Below are 19,209 nucleotides of genomic sequence, written 5' to 3'. Positions count from 1 at the left end.
GTGTCGCACAAAAGCATCAAAATTAGAAGATCCACAAGCTCGAAACCCGGCGCAAAAGCAGCGTGTTTTAAGCTTGTGGATCTACTACTTTTTGGGGATTTGAATCCTGAAAAGTAACAGTTTTGGACATATGAGGGAGGCAACATATAGCAACACAATTCTTTTTTTGGTGAAGTTTTTCGGAAAACTTTTTAGAATCGGCCTCAGGTCTAAATGGCTGAAGTCACAGGCATTTATGGGTCCACTTTTACACATTCAAGGCCTTTACACAACAGAGATATGACGAATAAACAATAAAGAAATGCGATATACTCGCCAGCGAATATTTCACATCAAAACTATTCATATAGTTGATGCCTCATTCATACAGGTTGATGCTGCCTTTATTCACAGTGTGGAAGCTCGGAAAATAAATCGACTTTGTTTTATCCCGTATTCTTCTGCCTACACATACGTCATGTCCTAGTATGAGCGAATAGGGGAAGGGGATCAATGTCACGTGATTCCTTTCGTTCGACCCGGAGAAGGCCTTCTTCCGGGTCAAACAAAGGTGCTTATTGGTCAAAAACCCGGCTGCGTGTCTCAAAGAATATCCGTGTTCTGTGATGAATTGACCTTGTTCCAAACAGAAATTATGTTGCTTCATCATGTGTAATAAATAATATTTGTATTCTGTGGATGTATTCATGACACAACCAACAGTTTGAAAAATATATATATTTTCGGATTTCTGGATTTTCAATGAATCACACAAAAATAATGACCCCAGTCAGTGTGTAAGGACCTTCAGAGGTAAATTGACACTATGGATTTCACTGTGTATTGCTCCAGGATACAGTCAAATCATTTGTAACTCAGAGAGTGTGCAAATGTAACCAAATAGACCCATCCAGATGTTTGGTTACATTTGTACACTCTCAGAGTTAAATTAACACATCAGTTAAGGACATCAGCAGAGTTCTCACATTCACAGGAAAGGGATCAGTAATTACATAAGATATTACGTATAATATAACATAACATAACATATCAACAATACAATACAATTATTAACATACACTGTAAGATCACACTGTTGAAATACATGATCCTTTTGTATGAAAAAAAGAAAAAAGAAGAAAGGATACAGAGCCTTGACAAGGATGTTAAGCAGTTTTTGTAGACCTTATTAATTATAGGTAGTATCTATAATTACTACTGTGCTCTTAAATACGTTAAGTATCATCCCGCTAGATGAGGCTATACGATTGTCTCAGCTGTAGAATATTTGTCATGATTCAGCATGTTGTGAAGTAAGACAGGTTCATGTCATTACAGGTACTGTAATATGTTTCAAGCTAATCTTTTTATTTACAGGGCTCACTTGACGACTTCACTGTGCTTTAAGGCACTTGCTGTCTGGCAGCTGATCTATAGGTTAATAAACGTAAACGCTTGTGTTTCTCTTCACGTAGGACAGAACGAGGTGTGCAGAGGAAGAGTGTAGTAGTTCATCTTTTCTTTTTGGAAAACATGACTGACTTTACTGTAACCGGACTTGAAAATTGCAGTAAAGAAGGACACAGGCTACTCATGGCTTATAAAATACTGTGGAAAGGCTGGATATGACTTCATATTTCACATTTTAACAAGCATTGTTCTGGCAATGAGCCCGCCTAAATCTAACTAACTTTCGGATGTCTTTCAGGAGCACTCGTAAAGACAATTCCATGGGTCCTATCAAATAGTGGAATGTAAAGCTTTGCACCTGCCCATCACATTCTGGTAAAGATATCCTCTCAGGACCACCTAACAACAAACAGCGGGCCCAAAGCAGTTAAAAACTAAACCTACAAACGCCACCGTAAAATATTACCAGTGAGACACACGCAGATTCGGGCAAACCTCTCTGGCTCGTGCAAATGCACTTGGTGATGATAAAGCCTCTGCTTCAGATCTTTTGACCCAACTTGGCTTTCTGTGGAGCAAAGAACAAGGACAGGTTGGAGTTATTTATAGCGGCGAGAACCCGTCAGTCATCTTAACATGTTAGCACACAGCCAGGCATTTTGTTTCTCTAACACACTGACAGGTGTCGGTGTGGTATGGAGGCAGCGAGGTGAGGAAGAGATTTGCGTTGATTCAACAAGAACGTGTAGAAGGAATAGGGGTGGTAGGAAAACAGGAAGCATTATGGGGAAACAAAGTGGCACACACAGGATTTGAGGATAAGAAAAGAGCGGAGACGTACTATTCCAGTTGCGTGTTTGGGTTTGACATTGTAAGCGGCCTTCTCCCTCGCCTGTTTGAAGCACTCCTCTGCCATTTTGACCCTGGAAGAACAATTTTCATCAGTCAGTCACTTACTTAGCAAGCTTGCATAATGGGAGGCACACACACACACACTAACAAATTGACCTGAAGAAGATCCCTTGAGGGTCGAAATGTCATGTTTTGCTAATAAAGTGGTGCTTTATCATGTACTGAAGTAGCTGGAGTGCGGGCTCAATTTTTTTCAATGTTATAGCCTTTTTGGGCCGGCACCCATTGTCAATGTGCGTATATTAGTTTGCTTCGAGGCACACACACACGCACGCACACACACACACACCCACACCCACACACGTAAAGGAAAGTAATGAAATATTGCACCATCTCAAATCAGGTCCAACAGTGAGACTGTTCAGACGACGGCCATGTGTTGGTGGTGTTTGGACAGGAGGAAGTTATGTCTCATCACTTGCTATTTGAAATGACGCACCCTAGTTTACTACTGCACAGACGGAGCCAGAAGTGTCACTAGTCATTAGTGTTTTACGAAGGAAAAATAATCAGTGTATTGGCATCCGGTTAACTGTGAGTAATAACACAAAAATGTGTAAATGTACATTAAAGGGGAATGACGATACAGTAATTGGACATCATATGTGTTTGTGTTGCGTGAGTGCCTGTCTCTGCAACACAGGTGCAAATTTATTTCAGTTATTCACTGGCATCTCATATTGAGCGAGAGCGACACACACACACACACACACACACACACACACACACACACACACACACACACACACACACACACACACACACACACACACACACACACACACACACACACACACACACACACACACACACACAGACACAGTTAATAACTACACATTTGTTTTCATACTTTCCTACAGAATAAGCAAAGCTCATGACATTATGCTTTTCGTTACACATACATATCTCCATTCCATCTTCATTCGGCATAATGGACCAATTAGCTGGCTGTTGACATAAGCAGTGGTATCTTCAGACCCATCGAACCACTGGAAGCTAACTGGATCCCGCATGTGTTCTTTTCATTACCGGGGTGAAGAGAACGATTTGGGTCATTTCAACTGTGTTCCCTCCATGAATTTGAACGACTGATAGAATCTTCAGCGAGCACGAGATGGACTCAACATCTTTGAACCACTTTAACCCTGGCGTCCCTACTTTGGACAAATGTATATTAATCATTTATATAAAAATCCCCCCCATTGCCGCTTAAAAACGAATTAATATAGATAAATTATTTTTTATCATAAAACATGCTCACATTGTACCGCATCACGACTCATTGTGAACTTAGTAGCTATTTCCGCTATTCATCATATTAAGTATAGGGTTTAACTGATTAATAGTTTGGGATCTGAACGCATAAGGTAAAATTCCAAATGTATATAGTAACTTTTAGAATGGTTATTCTTTTGTTTTTTTTATAAGGTCATATAGTAGTCTAGCGTACCCAATGACAAAGGTGACATTATAGCAAAGCTCTGGGGCTCTGGCGATATAATCACAATGTATAGATTGTACATAACTATACGGTGAGCCCTTTTACTGTAACAGATTGCACATTTTTTGTGTCCTGTTAGGCCTAAGTGTAAGCGGCAAAGGTCAGTCACTAGATCTTCATGTCTATTTATCTTCCATTTCTGTTGATGATTGATTGCAAATATGCACACGTGTGTAGAAGACCAGGTCGGATGTCAAGTCAAATCTTTATACTGTCTTTAATTATTTTGTTACCCTTTTCGTTACTAGTGTTCCTACGTATCTGTGCATGTTCTCACCTGTATCTTTGTTTCATAGTGGTGCTGCCATGATGACTGAATTTCCCCCGGGATTAATAAAGGTCCCCCCTTCCCCCTCTTTGCCCTCAGGTTCCTGTCTCTCTGCTATCATATCTTAATAAAAGAGCAAAACCTCTGATGGGATTCAATCCAAGTCCAGCTTGGTCATGACGAAACATAAGGAACTGTACACAATAATATGTTCACTCTGCTCACCGTTCCTTTAACATCCGCTTGTTCTCCTTCTTCCACTGCTCTTTGAAATCGGTGGAGAACTCGTGCCAGACAGAGAACAAGGTGTTTGGAGAGACCTCTTTCTCGCCCGCCTTGGGCTTGACGGAGAAGAACACGCTCAGCTCCAAGAAGCTGAGGGTAGAGAACAAAAATGAAAAGCCCACAAAGACCAAAATATTACAACATGAGCTTACCCAGAGTCATTGTGAAACCTGGCAGCTTTATGCCAATATGGAAAATGTGAAAGCTAATCTCAGGATAATGTTTTTGTATAATATGTGGTTTAGTTTTTTTCCAGGCTCATTGCACAGTAGTAATATGTAAAAAATGCACACGATGACTGAGCATTTCAGGGCAAAACACAGTCTGCCAATTTGAGGGCTAAAATTAAACCCATTTGCACTGCTTTACACACATATCTCATGTTATTTTTGTGTGCGTGTCTGTGTATGTATTTGCTCATGTGAGCAACTGTGATAGATATCGGCTGATTTACAAATGAATTTAAAGATGACTTTTTAGGATGTCTGGCAGTTATTTGCACAATTCGTTTTTCACAAAACTACACTTTAATAGTCAATACAATAACTGCTGTTATTTTTTATTTATCTTTGTTTATATGTATATGTACTTTCCAAATGGACAGTCACAATTGTTTTGTTTGTATTTTATATTTCAAGTTAGTTTTTAAGTTACAATGTTGCACAGCTCTGTTTACACATGTCTTTATTCTAGTAGGGCTATTTGTTTTTGCTTGTTTTTATTTCACACTTGCTTTGGCAATGTAAACATAATGTTTCCCATGCCAATACCACTAAAGCCTCTTTTAATTGCATTGAATTGAATACATGACATTTCTTTATACCCTCCGTCAATCTGAGCCTTGACTGGCTGATGGTTTTTATCACGTCTTTGTGACATACCGTCCATCCATCGTTATAACTAGCTAACATTATGTAGTTGTAGTGGATGTGTTGTAGTTGTTGACATAATTGAGCAGCCTGAATTGAACATGTAAGTAAGTACATAGCTTTATGTAGTAATACATAAATAAATAAATACATGAATACATAAATAAACAAACAAATAAATAAACAAACAAACAAACAAACAAACAAACTGCAGATAGGTTGCTGTTCAATACTGAAGGGGTGCTGGTTTAACAATTTATCTTAGGTACAGATATGATGGATGAAACATCTGTTTTAAGGAAATAAGTAGTTTTTTAAAATGTTTTATTTCATAATGGTGTATTAGTTATATTAGTTTTAAAAGTGTAAATCACAATTTCATTATTCTGAGGACCAAAACACTACTTTCAATCAATGGCAAAATAATAAAGATACCCATTTTGATAAACATTTAATTGATTTGGTATATGTTTTAATGAAGTGTTATACAAACATATGTATATGTATATATATATATGTTGTATTAATATACTTCTGCCACTATGTAGAAATGCATGGGTGCTGTTAGTCTTGTGTTTGAAGCAGTGCACACATGCAGTATGATGCAAGTTGAAACAAATGGACCCTTACAGGTAGGATTCAGTGTACACTTGTCCACTCTCAGAATTAAAACACACAGTTTTTTTTTACAGTGTGAACAGGCACAGGGACAGCAGATAAACACATTGAGCAGTGACGGTGCGTGTGTGATAAGAGCGAGCTCCAGTGAAAGTGACAAATGCTGTGGCCCTCGGAGGTTGATCAATACAGCGGACAGGTTGGGTTCTCTTTGTTTGGAGTGCGCCACAGGAACACATTCCTAGCCAGTGTTAACAGAAGCCTGGAGCCAAGGCTGTCTACTCTAGCTCCGCTTAGATAAACAACGCAGACACCACACAAGGGGCCTCTCGTCTACCTTACGGCCCTCCGTGACGACCTCCACCTATATACCGTGTAACTGAAATAACCCGTGGAGACCTGTAAACGCTGACAAAATGGCTAGAGCATACATATCTTTAGTGACGTTTTAGAACATAATATGTTCAAGAGAGCAAGCATTTAATTCTATTGTCAGCAAAGCATTTAATTCTATTGTTAGCAAAGCTCAAGGCTTATCATGCCACCCGTGTACATGCACATGACATTTTGCATATCAAGACTGCACACACAAACATTATGTACAAAACGTTTTTCTTTTTTTATCAGTGCTGCTATTATATATTATTAATTTGTTAAAGTTTATTATTGCTGTACAACGGGGTCAAGACCTTGAATCTGTGTTATTATTCTATGCCAAATAATTTGTGCATTTTGAAAGATCCATGGAATAAAGAACTCTCTTACATCTTTTGAGTGTCGGACAGCTGTTGCTCCCGAGCCTCCAGCTCTGTTTTGGCTGTAAAGGAGGAGACATTTTGATTAGAGTACAGAATTGCATACCTGTAAATGTTCATTTAACTATAAGATAAAATGGTGTGAAATATATACAACATTATAAATTATAATATAACGTATAGCCTATTGATTGCAATTGTCTATTGTATATTACTGTATATCCTACTCTTGTCACTCTATGTACTGTATACTGATGCTGTTTTTGCAAACTTTTACGTTTACGTACACTTTATTAATTACATATTACGTCTAGCAGAATATTACTTCTATTATAACGTTTTTATTACCTTACTATTACCGTATGATACCTTGTTCATATGTTGGACATTACTTGTAGAATAGTCTGGCGGACTCTGCCAGACCAAAATTCCACTGCACATAACTGTTTGAATACTGTAGGTGACAAATCAAACCTTGAATGACTCTTGATTGAACAATAGGACACAGCAGAATTAAGCCTGATTTACAAATCGTGTGGTGTCACGCACTCAAAACAGCCAATCTACAAACTCACAATGCGGCGTGATGCGACAAGTTGCAAGCTTGTGGATCGGCTATTTTCGCAAAGCAATGCTGCCATACGATGGCATATACATGAAGCTTTACTCATGTCAACAGTCTTTAACAAGGTCAGCGATGTGCCACTACAGGTTATTCAGTCTCACATCGTCTACTGTTACACAACTGACAAATGAGTACTGCAGATTGCTGGACAAGTGCCTCTTTGTGTAGGGTTACATCAAATGGATAAATGTGTGTGTGTGTGTGTGTGTGTGTGTGTGTGTGTGTGTGTGTGTGTGTGTGTGTGTGTGTGTGTGTGTGTGTGTGTGTGTGTGTGTGTGTGTGTGTGTGTGTGTGTGTGTGTGTGCGTGCGTGCGTGCGTGCGTGCGTGCGTGCGTGTGTGCGTGCGTGCGTGTGTGTGTAAGCAAGGAAGAGAGAGAAGCAGATGGAGAGAGAGGGAGAAAAAAAAGAGGCACTATGGTGCGCACCAGTAGACGTTTCCAGCACTTATCTCGGTGGGTCATCAGGATCATTTGACTGTGTTATAAATTATGATATAAGAGGACAGCAGTCAACTGTGACAGACTCAGTCAAGAAAATGCCAGAGGGGAACCGCCGGCCAATTTTCCAGATTTCCTCTAAAATGCCATAAAGATATGTCATCATGTCAATCCAGCTCTTTAGTTTATTTCCTTTCCTTATTCTGGGAAAACAATACCGATTTCTGATACGGTCGTACTCGGTGCCGACTTATACCTGCATACACTCACCGTCCGGTTTAACGGTCAAAAGGTTTCACGCTAAACTCTTTCCCAGTTTGTCTGCAGCCTTCACGGCAGCAATACGTAAACCGCCGCCACCACCGCCTCAAACCGTCAAATGATCAGCATTGACCCATGGCCTCGATATAGCTTAGCAAGACAGCCATGACAGCAGACGGGATAGGGAATCTTTCCTGGCGTGGATCTCCGGTCCACTCTTATCCTGGGAATATCTGATGGCTCTGTGTAATTGAAGCCAGAGTCACTTCTAAGGATTTCTGACATATCGGCAAGACCATCAATTTTCTCTGCTGTTCCCGGGCACTAAATCCCTCTCTAGCTAATGCTCCTCTCTCTCCCTCTACCTATATGCTGCTTATCAATAACGGTAGATTAGAAAATAAAATGGATAAGGTTGTCTGGAAATTATCTTAACATTAGGATCATGTTTTTTTTCCCCCCTCTTGGAAAGTTATCTAAGACGCTTTTGGTAAACCTGACACTGTCCCAGTAGGAAATTCGACTGGAAAAAATATTCTTGTGAGGCGAATACAAATACAAGCCCTCACAACCAATTGATGTAGATGACTTCTGACAGAATTCAACAAACCTTTATTTGGCTCATTAGCCCCATGACAACAGCCGGCCTACTGGTGTTGACATCCTGCCCGGCTAGGGCGGTAATCAGTGAGCAACAAAATCGAGTACGCCACCAGCCTTAGTAATCTTTATGTCCATCAGAAACAGATTATCACATGGCCAATGCTCTCCCTTGCTAGTCACAGAGGCTCCATCAAAGCATCGCATGCATGAGAATTTGCGAAGCGAGCGGGGAAAATCGAGCTAGACCAAACAGCGGAGCTCCAACAAGTCCGCTCCCACTGTTATTCTGTGGTCGGTTTCATGGTCAGAAAATAAACAAGGAGTGGTCGAAACTGTGGAGCCAGAAACTATTTAACCCGGTTTTCTTTTTTTTACTGTATTTTCTTCTTTTTTTTGGAAATTACAGAAATAACAAAAATAAGACATTTTTGTCTGTTGTTCTTTTTTTGCCGCCGCAACAGAGGCACCCCGAGAATTCCCGTCTGGAGCCTTCAGAGTCATATGTTCACATTACACCGCTTAGACTGTGCTCTCACAGGACAAACCTCATCATTTGCATCAAAGGAAGAGCTCCCATATTTCTCTGAGAGAGAGAGAGAGAGAGAGAGAGAGAGAGAGAGAGAGAGAGAGAGAGAGAGAGAGAGAGAGAGAGACAGACAGAGACAGAGAGAGAGAGAGAGAGAAAGAGAGAGATGGGAGACATGCTTTCATCTATATACTTCCTTTAAAACTGAAACTCAAGGACAGTGAGTGATACGGCGGGGAGAACATATGCTCCACATTACGTTCTCATTTGAATACAAAAGCACTTGGAAAGGGGGCCGTATGCTGGGTCCTTCAAAAAGATTGGTCACAGTCAACTGAATGTAGCCGGACCTCAAAGCCGACGTAACACAAAGAATGACATTTGTGCGTGTTATGTTAAAGCAAGCATAACAAACTGAGTCTTACACCTTTGAAGTGGATCACAATATCCCAATATTGTTGTAAACGTCAGATTGTGGAGATGAAAGCGGCCTTGTGAGATGTTTGGTAGACATGACAGATACACACTGCTGCATTCGAAAAAGACCACATTGCTGAACACAAATTCACCATCGAGGCGCTTTTCCGTGAGTAACGCTGCAGTATGCATCCAGAGTTAAAGTGGAATTGTGCAATATTTTTGATCATCACAAGGCCTGAAAGGTTTTATTGAGACATAACGCTACCGGACAAATATGTGAACATGCCGGCCTTCCATGTTGTTGTTTTCCCCCGCTTTCTAAAATCCAACCCCAACTGTAAGCTCCTCTGGAGGGAGCTCCTCCGGCGGGCGCCTCTCCCAGAAGTCCTGCCAGATTTGTTGAAACACCTTGGAACCTCCCTTACTCTTTAAAACTCTCATCACCCCCTCCCATAACCATGATTCCCTCTACTGTATTCTATGCAATTATTTCTAAATGCGGCCATTCATGATCGCTATCCATGCAAAAAATAATAACCTATTTAAAGGGGTAGTTCACCCCCAAAATAACTTTTTTTCTATTGATTACTGACCATCTGGAGCAGGGATGGCAAACTCATTTTAGCTCAGGGGCCACATGGAGGAGGGCCAGAGGGCCAGAGGGCCGGACCGGTACCGGACCGGTACCGGACCGGTAAAATCATGGCATAATAACTAATAATAACAATAACTTCAGATAGTTTTCTTTGTTTACTTTACTTAGTCTTAGTTAGTACAAGCACATTCTGAAAATGTAAACTTCACAAATAGGTATGGCCAAATGGAGACATTTTATTAACCGTTTACCGTTAGGCCTTACCGATTAATTAATCGATAACCGTTAAGATTTTTTTTTTGTGTGCCAAAATACATTTTATTTCAAAGGGCCAAGTCTACACAGTTTGTTTTGTGTCTCCAGCAGAGTTTCTAGTGTCTCTATCTCTCTCTGGAAGAGGTTGCACATGAACTCTGCAGCCGCACTGAGGCGCTCCAACACAAACAATACCAATACAAAGACGAGGAAGAAGAAGAGGAAAGTGGAAGTTACGTGTGGTTGCAGGTGTAGACTTGGCCAAAAAACAATTAAAACATTTTTGGCACACAAAAAAAAAAAAAAAAAAAAAGTTTTTTTTTTTTTTTTTTATGCTTTGCAAAATCATCTCGCGGGCCGGATTAAACTAGTTAGCGGGCCTGATCCGGCCCGCGGGCCGTATGTTTGACATCCCTGATCTGGAGCCTTGAATTCATAGATATTTTTTTGTTTTTGTCACATTCCTAAGCCAATAATTTGATTATAATAAATTTGTCCCCATTGATTCCGGTAGGAGACACAAATGCATTTGTGTCTCCTACCGGAATCAATGGGGCTAAATTTATTATAATCAAATAATAAAGGAAGGAATGCGACAAAAACTAAAAAATATCCATGAATTCAAGGCTCCATGGGGTGAGTAATCAATAGAAAAAAAGTTATTTGGGGGGTGAACTACCCCTTTAACTGTTTGATTGCCGAAACAGCCTGCCGGTAGTAGCTAAGTTTGTCTCACTTTGACTGCCATTGCCTGTGAGTTGTTTCGCTAATTTTTTGATGGACAGAAAATGGCTAGCCAGGGGGAGGCGACGCAAGGGAGGGGGAGAGTTGCCTTGTTAGCTTGCTTGTTTGAGAATACAACAGCTTGTTATGTACTTCCCCTTGCTTACCAGTAGGTGCTGCATGCAGTATTACACAATGCAGCTTTAAATAGTATAAATAAAAGTACACAATGAGCAACAAGGGATTTAAATGCAGCAGAGACGCTGTCTTGGACCTGCCTTAATGATGGCTGCTGAAGTGATCTGGGAGAAGTGGGCGATAACTGATGACAAACACACCGTGTAGGTGGAAAGGAAAACAAGCATGGTGGACAGAGGGGGAGTACTCTGGAGGTAGATTCATCATAAACTCTACACTCTCCACTCTCCTCCATTCCACCACTAATACATCATCCCTGTTTTAACAGTCCTCCTGGTCGAGGCCTCACTCCGAGGTGTTTATTTGATTCCCTGATATTTGGAAATGGAAAGAAAGTAAGGGTGAAGAAGGGAGGCACCTCCAAATCTCTCCTACAGTATCATTAACCACATGGGGGAAATGGGGGCCTTCAAGAGTCCGGGACAACAAACTGAGGCAGAAAAAAGGACAAAAAGTCCCGGGAGAAGATGGGAACAGGACCTCCAACGCTCAGTGAAGATGAAGAGCATCGTACAAGTCGCAGTTAACACCACTTTTCTTCCTTTGCCCTCAGGTCTTTCCACAGCAGTCAGTTCAAACTGCATGGAGATGGGTTCACGTTCGGCCATCCTGGATCCTCCTCTGTGGCAGACCAGAGATGCGAGTTTGTTTTATAAGGCAGAGATCAAGATAAAAAAGCCACAGCTACAAGTGCAGTTTGCAATCCATCACTGCAGGTAGACAAACTTGAAACAATAGCTGTGAGTTATTCAATACACCCCGGGGTAAACAGAAATCCCTATGGAAACAACAGAGTGTATATCACCCAGGGACGCAATGGGAGACAGGCTTGGAAAGTGAGGGCGAGGCGGACTCTTCAGAAGACTTATGGCGTGTTGATTGATGACCAACTTCAGATGCTCTCACACCATAGAGGGATTGTGTGGCCTCTCTGAGGTATTAGTTATTCATTATGGCAAGTGTATAACAATACAGATCAGCAGGGTGCCTCTCGACATGAATATCTAACATCTTTGCATTTGTCATTTAAGGGATTCTGAAATGACAGGCACATAACTCTGGGATCTTCCATGATTCGACAAGACGTAGCCTTCATCTGTGACATTAATGTCTAATAAGACCAGTTATATTCAGCATGTTTACATACAGTACATCTAATAATTAGATCATACCCTGATTAAGGCCTTAATACAGCAGTTATAGAAATGTTCATGTTACTTACAGCCCTGAAGACCCCATTTTCTACCGTAGTAGAAAAACTCACCTCTTCAGACTCTACCCCACCCCCTACAGTGGCACTCACTTCTTGCTGCCTATTTTTTTGATAGATGCTAGTTATACTGCAGAGATGTATGGAGAGACAGCGTGATCCCAAACCGACCTGGATGTATGTTGGTTAGTTGTTCACTGCAGGATCTTTACTTGTTCACCTTACCGTTTAGATAGACATATTGTTTGCTTGTCCACAAATTCGAAGAACTAGAAGTTCGGGCCGCTGCGTGGCCCTTACGTCTAGAGATCGGGCCGCTATGCGGCACTCACGCCCAAGTTGCACCGCCGATCGGACTGATATGGCCATATATGTATCTGTCAGTCCTTGTCCCTTTTATGGGTATAAATTGAGATCCCATTCCCTGATGTCATTAGTATATGGCCATATATGGACATGGCCCCTTTTGTGGGCATATATGGAGCTGAGTGATTTGTTTGTGCCTGATGCCATGATGACACATTGAGGTTAGACAACACACTCCATATTTGGGCGTACAAGCTGCTTTGGGAATTCCTGAGTACATGGTTATGGCTGAGTCATGGTGACATGAGAGTGATGGCTTGGTCCAACCACCCGCCTGTCATCCTTAAGCCAATTTTAATATAGGATTAGTCCCGCAGGGGTTCTAAAAATGTTGTATACCACAACCACATTTTATGGGGGAATTCTTTTGGCGACCCCACACTTTATTTATAGTGCAATTTGAAAGTGGAATTAAAGAATATCGTAAAATAAAAGCATACATTCCTGGCCTTATATATGAATGTTTATTAGAAAATGAAATGACAGCAGTGATTCCTGCTGATTTGTAGGCCTATCTTATCAATGAAATGAATGAATAATGTAGCTGGCTGGCAGAACTCCCCCCCCCCCCCCCCCCAGGGGTCGACTACTGACTTCGTAACTGTCTGTCACACGCACTCACACGTTATATGGATGAAGAGATAAGAGACGTGGCGAGTACGGAGTTTGTAACTGACACGCGCCCCGCCGCCCGCACACACAAACACACTCGAAGAGAGAGAGAGAGAGACAGAGAGAGAGAGAGAGAGAGAGAGAGAGAGAGAGAGAGAGAGAGAGAGAGAGAGAGAGAGAGAGAGAGAGAGAGAGAGAGAAAGAAAGAGAGAGAGAGAGACTTCAGCAGCACGCTGTAAATATGAAATAAGCAGCGGGATTTGGAACCACCAGAGTTTCTTAATCAAGCTCTCGGTTTAATCTTTGGCCACTGACTGTGTGTCAACAGCTGCCTGTTGCTGGTCGGGTTGTCTGCCCACTCGGTAATGTTGCATCGCGATCGTGATCCTAAATTGAATGGTTTGTCGACTCAAATGCTGATTTGCGCGACACAGCGCGAGCCAGGTGGTGGGTTGACCGTTTGTTTGTCGTTGGAACAGCGTGACAGTCCTTGTTCTAAGGAAAAAGAACAAGATCTTCAAGCAAACAAAGTGTCGAGTCGCGACGCGTTGTTAGCTTGTAGAGCTGTTCTCCTCGTGAAGTAAATTGCGTCAGACCACTTCCGGTTCTAGTCTGGAATATTATTGCATAATAATGGAGTTTCATACAAACTATACATTGTGCAAGTACGTTGACGGTGCGGAAAGCAGCTAGCCTGATAGCCAGAATACTGAGCAATATGTGTGCAAAGAGTGGAGTTATTTGGAGCACGCGTTTGCTGTGAGACCCCGGACAACGCTGACTCCGAACTCCATGGGTGTCATCCTCGATTAGGGTAGAAGGATGTTATCTAGATGTCATGTTGTTTAGATAGTTTGAAGTTTACCTGGCATCCTTGTGTTTTTATATAATCTTTCACTGGTGTGCTTTTCACAATAACCATTCCACACAAATGTGTCTAAACACTATTAAACACAATTTTTATTTGTGTATGCCCAAAAGTGTACCAGAACTAAAATTTATGTTACACAGTATGCCTTTCATTGTTTTCTTTGCACTCTATTTACTTGACCATTGCCCTGTCATTTGTTGACTTGGCTTCAAGCCATTTACATTTGTTCTGGACAATTGTAATTGTAATGATCTTTATGTGCGTGAGGTCCCCAATCGCAGGAAGCATAAGCAGTAAGCATGCTCAATCTGTTGATTTACTTAAGCACTTAAACATATTTTCTTTCACAAATGTAAACCATTACCAGATAGAAAGGACAAAGGCACCGAATTCAGAAAAAGAAACCTGCCTCCCTGTACAACAAACTGATTACTAATGACAAAACCATGTAAACTGGTTATAACAATAGTTGCATTAATTCAACACATGTAAATAATTCAACCAATTTATTGCCATAACCTGCTTTTTTCCCCAGTAATTGGGATATTCATATTATGTAAACACCGTCATTGAGTTTTATGATTGTGAAACTAGGCTCACCTTGGCTCAGAAACCCGTCCATCTTGAGCTTGAACGGTTGCAGGTTTTCTTCAGAGGACACCGTACACACTTTCACTGTTTCAGCCGAGCATGCTGGAAGAATAACCAAAGAGATCATGAGAAAAAAAATCCTTCTGATGGTGCAATAGCAGTGTTGCATCCAGCACGAATGTTGGTATCTATTAAATTATAGGGCTTTTTGTATTCTATTATCAAACTAAGAGTCTCCATTTTCATGGCTGACAACTCCATATCAGAAGACATATTTTGCTTCACACAGGCATTTCATCCTGTTAATTGATTGAACCCTTCTGAATAAGAGCAAAGGCATAATGACCCGTCCCACTTCTACACAAGCAGCATAAGATGGCCTGAGGAGCGAGGTAGGCTCGTGCTTTGATCCCTGGAGAACTCCGGAGTCACGCTCTATCTGTGGCCATGATGGATCAAGAACTCGCATGCTAAAGACCTCTGAGGCGAAGGGGGCCACGAGGGGCTAAGGAAATGGGGAATGGGGAACGAGGAGGTGGGGACTGGGTGAATGGTAATTGGGAGACCATATGGTACCTCCTCTGAAGGTACAGAGCAAGCTAGCTCCACTGCAGTGCTACTGTCCTTCAGGTTGGCCAAGCACATTTCTGTGGGCCGCCTACTTATCCGAACCCCCCTCGGGCAGCTGTCATCGAAGAGTGCGTCTGCTAGAGCACTCAGCTGGCTTCTCTAGGTAATGGGCTAGCTAGAGCATGTGATGATGCGTTTATGTATTAGGGCCATCATGCGCCACTGCCACTGGGGGCAAAGCGGACGCAGGTCCGTGTCCCTCATGGGCCACTCCATTTTTATGAATTGCAAATAATGAGCAGCCAAATGATTGATTGAAGTAGGAGAAAAACAATATTTGGCGAGACAACACGGATAAGAGACCTGATTGGTTTAGCAGTACAGATACATAAAATGTGATAGAGAACAGACCCGGCTTGGGGAATTATTCTCAATCGAAAAGCAAGCATGCAGACACTCGCACATGGGTATGCACTTTGTTTTGCGAGCACATGGACACGTGCGCACATGCACTCGCGCGCGCGCACGCACGCACGCACGCACGCACACACACACACACACACACACACACACACACACACACACACACACACACACACACACACACACACACACACACACACACACACACACACACACACACACACACACACACACACACACACACACACACACACACACACACACACCGGAACATATACACAGTAAAATCCTTAGTGTTAATTTATCCATTTGTAACGCTGATAGCGTAAAAATGTAACCAAATGTAACCAAATGGACCCTTTCGAGTCCATTTGGTTACATTTGTACTCTCTCAGAGTTAAATGAACACTGAGGATTTTACTGTGTATATTAGCTTTTTACCACCTGTAGTTCCTTGAATGGTTGGAAAGTGTTGGAAGTGCTGAGTGAGCTGAGACTGAATAATGCATGTATTTCTCCACGGCCTCATTCATTAACCTGCGCTGATTTTTCTTAACTTTTTTTTGTTTTTTTGCCTTAACCGATCAGCTTGGCTTTTTCTGAGCATAATCTGATTTCCACATCTACAGAGCTTTAGTGCTGATACACAGGCATTTACACACTTCTGCTGAGATCCTTGTTGTACTGATACACAAGTATTTACACACCTCTGCTGAGATCCTTGCAGTACGAATACACAGGCATTTACACACATCTACTGAGCTCTTTGTAGTACTGATACATAGGCATTTACAGAAACTCACCCACCCCGGGCTCTGAACACTGCACAGTTGCCCAAATTCTATATAAACGTCAACAAAATACTACATGTTAATCAATATGAAGATGTGCTCATAATGAGCATATTATGGTTGTTGGTTTGCACGAAGGGCTTTACACGCCACAGTGCCATAAAATAAACCAAGTTTAGCTGCCGACTGGGCTTTTTTTTGCCTTTATTTGTTTTAAAGCCAAAGGGATCACACACGCTTTATCCAGAGAGACATGGAGGAATTTTCCAGAGTTCTCTTCAAAACATCCATATAATATCACTCTCTCTCACACACTCACACTCACACACACACACACACACACACACACGCACACCTTCCAGGGTCAGCGAGGTGACTCTGTGGAGCTTTAGGAGGCTCCTCACCCACTGAAGTGAATAACTCGAACGGACTTCGGATGGTAGTGAATAAGTTGCCTGACCCGCGGCTCCTGTAATATTTTGATCTCTGCTTCATAAGGACAGTAAAAGCCGCGCCCGGTCCAACAGGAGTCTACATCTGACAAACCACATGTGGTTCTGGTTAGGTTCGACAAACAGAGGTACGACAAACAGATGACTATCTCTCTGTTGACCCTTGCTGCCGATCCAAACATGGCCATAGCCAGGCATGTTTTGGAGGTGGGATCTTTTTTTCCCATTGAGGCAGAGACTTGGGTGGATTATGCAGGATTTATGTTATAAAGCTCAATGTAACAGTGTCGTAAACATGATATGACACCTGTCATAATCGGCGTCAATTCAAGTTTACTACACGGTAAGTCGTGTTGTAAATACACAGTTTAAAGCTTTTAGAAGGGGAAGGAAAATACTGGTTTGACGGACATACCGTTGTGGTCTTTCCTCAGCTTGCGGAGGTCTTTCTGAAAGTCTTCAAACTTCATCTGAGAGGCTTGAAAGAGGTCCTGGGGCTCAGGGAGAGGGAAGACGCAGGTCTCTCTGCCTGCATCCTGGTGGAACACACGTACGCACGCAAACGCGCGTGCGCGCGCACACACACACACACACACACACACACACACACACACACACACACACACACACACACACACACACACACACACACACACACACACACACACACACACACACACACACACACACACACACACACACACACCATGTCAAAGACAATCATTCTCAAATAGGTGAAGGCCTCTCTAGTGTATACAGCAGGTGAGACTATAATGGATGTCTGCTTATTGACAGTCCAAACAATCCTTAATAAGATAAGGCTGAATTGAGGTTAACGACCATTGGCGGGTGGGGAGCCCGGCCAATCAAAGCGCACATATCCTACTGTCCATCAATGTTCCTACGAAGCCATTAGGAGTGCTAAGGCCGTGTGTTGCAGGTTGACTTTGGCAGGCTGCTCTCCACTGAGTTCATCTCATCTGGCGAACCTAATTATTTACACTAGCGCTCCTTTGGATGCTGTGCCAGTGAACAGACTGCAGGTTTGAATGAACCCAGACATAATCCAGGAGAGGTGGAGAGACAGAGCAAGAGAAAGAGAGAGAGGGAGAGAGGGAGAGAGGGAGAGAGAGAGAGAGAGAGAGAGAGAGAGAGAGAGAGAGAGAGAGAGAGAGAGAGAGAGAGAGAGAGAGAGACAGAGAGAGAGAGAGAGAGAGAGAGAGAGAGAGAGAGAGAGAGAGAGAGAGAGAGAGAGAGAGATTTGTCTGCTGCAGATGAGGAAAGGGAAAATAAATAATTTGATAAAGGATAAGCCACGGTATCCTCTGGCAAGAGAGGAGATGAAAAGAGGGGCCTGGAAGGATTTCTAAGCAAATCAGAGTGAAACAGAAAAGTGATTCAAATAAACAGGAACCAAAACATACCTCATCAAAGTGCCTTAGATAGTAAGCAACGATGTAAGACAAAAGACTCTGGGAGTTATCCTGAAAGAAAGAAAGAAAAAAGTTCCAAATAAACAAACCAAAATCCCTTTATTTATTAATCTAATCGTGTTTTTTTTTTAATCTCTTTTTCTTTTTTTAGCAGGACGGGTGCAGAGGCGAACGTGTACAAAAGACAGTGTTCTGAGATGGGGATAAATCATAACACAACACAGGGTAATGCATCAAGCACAACTGTGTTGGGCTGGCTGTCATAACTTAGAGCCGGTGGAAAGTTTGTGGTTCTTTATGGGTACCTTACGCATTCCACCACTGGCGAAAAAAAAACAAAAAAAACACACAAACCACTGCATCCTTATATGGCGGCACAGATGGCACGTTGTGACCGGCATTTGTATTATGGAAAGGGGACAAAGCTGCAAAGTTGTGGCCTTCTGGTGTTCTGGGGGTTAAGTTCCCTGTGTACGAGTTGCTGACGTAGGATCAGTTTCTTTGACCTGAAGTAAAGTTGAACTTATATCAGTATAACAAGAAGAACCTTCACCCTACAACACTACTTAACATTACTTACATTATAGTCAGATGTTAAAGGTGTTTGAGAAGTAGATAAACCATATCCACTCTCCAATAATTAGAATGTT

At 42.0% G+C, this 19,209-nt stretch overlaps 1 protein-coding gene across 1 annotated transcript in view; it reads right to left on the bottom strand.

The window, feature by feature from the left end:
* Positions 1–1,208: 1,208 nt before the first annotated feature.
* The window catches only part of fmn2a (formin 2a), a gene marked incomplete at its 5' end in the record, with an annotated part of 50,509 nt that continues 32,508 nt past the window's right edge, over positions 1,209–19,209 (bottom strand). The window contains 7 exons of the mRNA XM_080449660.1: positions 1,209–1,957; positions 2,231–2,312; positions 4,296–4,445; positions 6,608–6,659; positions 14,900–14,992; positions 17,542–17,662; positions 18,551–18,610. Coding sequence (XP_080305786.1) covers positions 1,931–1,957; positions 2,231–2,312; positions 4,296–4,445; positions 6,608–6,659; positions 14,900–14,992; positions 17,542–17,662; positions 18,551–18,610 — 585 coding nt within the window. The 3' untranslated portion in view covers positions 1,209–1,930. The remainder of the gene's footprint in view (positions 1,958–2,230; positions 2,313–4,295; positions 4,446–6,607; positions 6,660–14,899; positions 14,993–17,541; positions 17,663–18,550; positions 18,611–19,209) is intronic.

This window comes from Gymnoscopelus braueri (genome assembly GCF_963280865.1).
Source record: "Gymnoscopelus braueri genome assembly, chromosome: 14".
Lineage (NCBI taxonomy): Eukaryota > Metazoa > Chordata > Actinopteri > Myctophiformes > Myctophidae > Gymnoscopelus > Gymnoscopelus braueri.
Note: the sequence above shows the minus strand (reverse complement) of the source record. Positions and strands in the feature narration are given on the sequence as shown.